Source organism: Sparassis crispa (assembly GCF_003851025.1).
Source record: "Sparassis crispa DNA, contig_000004F, whole genome shotgun sequence".
NCBI classification, from domain to species: Eukaryota; Fungi; Basidiomycota; class Agaricomycetes; order Polyporales; family Sparassidaceae; genus Sparassis; species Sparassis crispa.
In genome coordinates this window covers 1564607-1570606 of record NW_020939751.1, presented here as the reverse complement: position 1 = coordinate 1570606, position 6000 = coordinate 1564607, and the positions used below count along the sequence as shown (strand labels likewise).

The following is a 6000-nucleotide window of genomic DNA, read 5'->3' as shown; positions in this document are numbered from 1 at the left end:
TTGCTAATATAAGTCCTATAATGACTACAATGATGTGACTTGTGAAATATACCAGTTACTTCAGAGAATAGTTTCACAAGGTGATAACTTTCAGACAGATGCAAATTTGTTTATTCCAGCTTCTGGTGGACAATTCAATGCAGGCTCTCTGGACATTTCTGCTGAATGGTTTGCTTGAGGACATAATGTGAGTTTGGACACTAAAGCCACATATGATCTGAGAAGAGCATGCATGCTTCAGACAAATCTCATTCCATCTGTCTCATTACAAAATGAACTGGTCAGTAATTGGCTGGAGAGGACTTCATTTGTTGAGCAGTTGCTGAATGCAACTTTATGCCTGATAAATTGGCCATTCTATTTTGCAGATGTTTCTAGCAAGTTGAAGATTCAGCATGAGAATGTTTTACAGTGGATGCATGAGAACGTTCAATGATGACCCTCAATTTTTACAGCAGTGAGAGTTATTGTGAATTGACAGACAATTCCTCATTAGAATAGCAAAGCCTGGCATGCATGTCTTAACATATTTGCCAGTGTGGGTACCCACAAATGAGCAGTTCTTCAATTGGATGATCTGCAAATAGAGCTGAGTCACTGTTCTGGAACATTGATAGGAATCTGGGGAAGAGTTTTAGAACATAGCTGTGATGTATGAGAGGGAGGTGAAAGGATATGCATAGCACACTATATGCGCTCAGCAGTATTTGAGGTGTTGAAGATCAACAAATCCTTATGGGTAGAATTTGGGACATATCTCACACTAATGACTCTCCAGTATATAATGCGCCAGGGGTTCTAGCACATACTTCACAATTAGTTTAATTGATGAATGTAACCTGACTCTTAGATTAAATTCAGTGGCTCCAAATTATTTGATATAAAGGATATTGGTGTTAGAATGTAACAGCAAAGGACTGCCCAACTATTACAGAAACCCCGAAGGTAATCTGACCTGCCTTATTATAGTCGACAGCATCACATGTGATAAAACCTGTACATATACACTTGGTGAAGGCCTCAGCTTCAAAACTCCTATGTGTGAAGGAAATTTTGCTTTTTCTGATTAAAACAAATACAGGATACTACTCGGCCAAAGCCAAAGTGTGGAGAACCCTATATAGGATACAAATTTCAAGAGTCTTGGCCAATGCCAAAGTTCAGAAAACCCTATGTAGAATAGAAATTCTGTCACCCTCAGCTAAGGCCACCATTTGTGCAAACACTGTATATAGTGTCTCGGTTGTGGCTGAATGTTAAAAAATCCTACATAACATGCAAACTTCATAACACTCAGTCAAGGCCATCATTTTCACTAAAGCTATATAGAACATCCTTGGCCAAAGCCAAAGTTTGAAGAACTCCATATAGAACACAAATTTCAATGTTCTTGGCCAAGGCCATTATTTTTGAAAACTCTATATAAGGCATTCTTGGCCAATGCCAAAGTTCAGAAAATCCTATATAGAATAGAAATTCTATCACTTCAGGGTACCCTTCTGACCTAGCTTTTAGCTTCAACATAATCTATATTGTATAGTAGCTAAGAGCCTCTCAGGTGTCAGACAGACCATGGTACCAATACATGTCCCAGGACATTATATGGGATTACCCAGGGCAAAGGCAGGGCAAAGGCTGGTCCAATGGCACAATTATCATATGGGATGTCCTATAGTACTAAGGCATTGATATTTATATCCCAGTATTACTGGTTGTCTCATGGTGCCAGGGGTACATAGAGATGTCCCACTATTAGTAAAAGATGTATTTTTAGGCTATTGCATGATAGTTTTTTAATACTTTATTCTACAATCATATTGTATAAGCTCTAATTATAAAAACAGTGACTAGAATACTGTAAATAAGTGCCTTATTTGCACTTTATATATGGTAAAATATTTATAAAAAGCAGGATATCTCATATCAAGTATTGTGTATGCATTTGTAATGTTATAAAGACTATATCACTATTGGTCACATGCACAACAACTTCATTAGCTCATATAACAACTAAGACAGGTCAAACAACTTTATTCTGATATGATAGGAGACATGACAAGAATATATCTCCTTTGCTAGTATATTAGTAGACTGAGTTGTTCTATTTCTTGAGACACTTAGTGAAAGTTGTAGTATAGCTATGATACATACTATATGCCAAAAATTATATCATGTTAGTCTGAACATTATGTCAGAAAATGTAAAATCGATTTTAAAACACGGCATTTGACCTAAGACTTCAGTCAAGTTACACTCAGAAATGCATTTACTGAATGACACCTTTGTATTATGGGATGTCCCTTTATGTGATGGGATATCTCATGTAAGGACCTGTCACTCTTAAACCTTAGTAATTCAACTGTTAGTATAAATCTCTAGATAATTATAGTAGTTTAATAGAAACTTCAGGCTAAAGAAGAGACTAAATATATGTGAATCTTAAAATCACATCTTAGGATGCCCTTAAAATGGGAGATCCCACCTTATATAATATGCAAATAAAGTGCTTGTTTATATCACTATAGTCACTGTTTTTATAATTAAGGCTTAGATAATATGATAGTGGAATAAAGTATAAAAAACTACACATACAATAGCCTGAAAATACATCTTTTACTAATAGTGGAACATCTCTATGTACCCCTGGCACCATGAGACAACCACTAATACTGGGATATAAATATCAATGCCCTAGTACTATAGGACATCCCATATGATAATTGTGCCATTGGACCAGCCTATGCCCTGCCTTTGCCCTGAGTAATCCCATATAATGCTCTGGGACATGTATTGGTACCATGGTCTGTCTGACACCTGAGAGACTCTTAGCTACTACATAATGTAAATTATGTTGAAGTTAAAAGCTAGGTCGGAAGGGTACCCTGAAGTGGATTTTATATACTTTTCCAGAGTGTCTCAGAGCATCTTAAAGTATCTGAAAGCAGTCTGGGCAATTCTAGGAATTTCAGACAGTGCTTTAAATGCTTTAGGATGCTCTAGCATGCTCTTAAAGCAACCTATCACTAAAGGTGTTTTTCCTGATGCCCCTCCCTCCCTAGGTTGTGGTCTCAGCTTTCTCCGGTTGAGTACTCTTGTTTACAATGTTTACAATATGATATCTGTCTTTACCCCAGTGGGCTTAGGACATGTCCATGACAGGCCTCAATGAACCAAGTATGTATGGAGCAACAAATCTATGATAGCATAATTGGGACATTGGCCAGACTAGCACTCTGCTATCTGGAGTACAGAATTACTGGTGATAAGACCATATGGGTGAATGTGAGTTGCACCGGAAGGAAGAGCACAAATGAAGCATAAGAAATGAAAGCATCAATCAGGGACAGCTCCCGACAACTGTACTAATCCCTTACATAATCTGATCCAGTTGCCCAGCAGGAGCACAAACAAGCACAAAGTCCACTAAGAACAGTGGTTGTTCATTCTAGGATAAACGACAATAGTTTCTGAATGTGACAGACTGAGTGGTAGAGGAATAGACAGTAAGCTGGTTAGTGTGCTGCAGGGATGGATGTGTGATTGGACTGATAGATAACACTGACCATCATCAAGGTCTGAAGAAGCAGTGGACTATTATGAGCTGCTGTGCTCTTCCACATTGTCACTAGCCTATGAGTAGTGGATCTAAGGGGTTGATGGATGGGGTGGTGAGAATGAAGAGATCAACATGGAAGAATAATGAATGTACACAGGCAGGTCACCGTATTCAACACGGTTGGACCCTGAGCAGTTGAACCCTGGGTGAATAGAAATGAGCTTGGGGTGGAAAAAGGAGGGGCGGACCTCAGTCTATCGGGCCCTCGGGTTAACCTGGGGCTCATTGGCAATGAGCCTCAGGCCCAAACGCTCGCTAGGTCACATGCTCGCAAAATTGCACACCAGTTTAATTTGTCCTTCCCATTCTGTACTTATTGCTGTGAAATATGCTTATAAGCAAAATAAAATATATATATATTGTGTACGAAATTCTCTACTGCACGCAGAACTGTCGTTCCCAGCATCCCCGTATCCATTCCAAACCACGCGTGAGTTCATTGCATGTTGTAATGTCCGCGAAGGAGGCTACAGTTGCAGAGATACAGATCACTGATGGCGCGACGGGGTTCTCGATCACCGTGACGAGGTCCGCAGTCTGCATAATGCTGCGGCTGTACGATGTCGAGGAGGCGGTCGCGCCCACGCCCGCACTCACACCGGAGAGGAACGCATTCCCCGGTACGCGCAAATCCTGCTTGGCCATCGGCTGGGTGCCGCGCGTGAGGCCACAGCGCTGCAGGCACTCGTCAGTGTCGGGGATCTGGTACCGCCGGTGATGGTCAGTCACGTCCGGCGTGTTAATTGAATATGAGCGCTGCGCTCACCATCGAGGCCAACTGGGCGACTTCTTGACCGCCGACGTCGCCGAGAGACACGCCGACGATGTCGGGCGACATTCCAAAAACTGACGTATGGAGTGTCAATATCACTCGGTTGAAATCAACAGGGAATGTGCTCACAGAGCTGAGCAACTGGACTAGCACCAGGATCCTCGCTGTTCAGCGCAGCTAATCGAGGATGAGCATATAATGTGGATGTCACGTGTCACATTGTTGAAGATAAAGTGTGTACCGCCCTGTGGGATCATGCCAGTGGTGATCGTGCTGTTGACTGCATACAGCAACTCGGTAGCACGGGGATGCGTGTGGAACACACTCACAAAAAGTACACACTCTGAGAGTTGTTGAGTGTTGATGCCGCTGTGCACGTTTGGAGCCATGGCGGCTGGCTCTGATCTACTTGAAGGTCAGAAATGGTCAGTAAATGAACATAGTGCATTAACATGAGGTCACAAGCTCTCGATGGCATGAAATTGAGGTACTGGTACAGAACACCAGGCGATGCAAGCATCACAGAAAAAGAACCAGATAAAAGGAGAAAAAACACGGTTGAAAGCCCGACAGATGGGCATACATGCAAACAGGTCTTCAGCAGACCTTAAGATATGCCGAGACACAACACAGGTGAGAGGGGAAGGGGAGGTGAGTGAGACGAGGGTCAAACAGGGTCAGAGAACAATTCAAACTGAACAGAACACCCAAAGGCAAGTTCATCCCGCCGTGCCATGGGCTTTGTTTGACATGTGTGGCACTCGCTGCAACGTGTGTCACATGATCAGGGCAAATTGAGCCCGGGGCTAAGTTTTGACTGGGTTCAACCCAGGTCAACCCTCGGGGCAGCCCTAACTCATTTGCAGTATCTCGCACTCAGGATATTCACGGGTTAGACTCAGGCCCACTTGGGGGTTCAACCATGTTTCTAATTCGTTGGTTGAACCCAAGTCCATCTGGAGCTCTGGCTGTGTAGACAGTAAAGTCGATGGTGAGGGTGTGTCTGACTGGATTTCAAATCAGAAAAACCAAACTTTTCCTTAAGAGGACACTTAAATAATTTAAATGAACTTATGGTCTTTATTTAAGGACATAAGGACAAAAAGGGCCTAAGCCATATTCTCTGAGTGTCTGAAATTCAACTCATTGAGACTTATCTGAACACTTATGGCCTTAAATAAGGGTTGCCAGACCCAAAAGTCTAAATAAGTCCCTAAGAAAGTTGGGTTTTCCTGATAGGCTTACCCAATGTAGGGAACGATAACTCTGTATGCTGGATGCTCATCGTGGGGTGGGTATAGAGGGTTGGATAAGCTATCAGTGATGATAAAATCCTACATGCATCAAGGCCAGGATGACAACATTGTTGTTGTTGTTGTTGTTGTTGACTATGAGGGATGGCACAGTGAAAGATACACTCAAAGCTTGCCAGTGGTAACTCAGCTTGGGGGTAGATATGCAGAACTACATGACATAGCCCAGGTCCTAGTTATACTATGTATCTATGGGGGTATCTTGCACCCAGACATAAGGGCAAGAATGTAGTGAGTGACAATGAGGATGTATTAATCTACTATCTAGCTACCTGTAAAACATCCTGTACTCTATGACT

The 6000-nt window shown here is 42.1% G+C and overlaps 1 protein-coding gene across 1 annotated transcript; it reads right to left on the bottom strand.

Moving 5' to 3' along the window:
* Positions 1-3991: 3991 nt before the first annotated feature.
* Positions 3992-4777, bottom strand: SCP_0505500 (hypothetical protein; the record flags this gene model as incomplete). The annotated part of the gene is made up of 4 exons (XM_027758611.1): positions 3992-4318; positions 4383-4462; positions 4518-4565; positions 4630-4777. The coding sequence occupies 4 exons, from the start codon at positions 4775-4777 to the stop codon at positions 3992-3994; spliced, it is 603 nt and encodes a 200-aa protein (XP_027614412.1).
* Positions 4778-6000: the final 1223 nt, after the last annotated feature.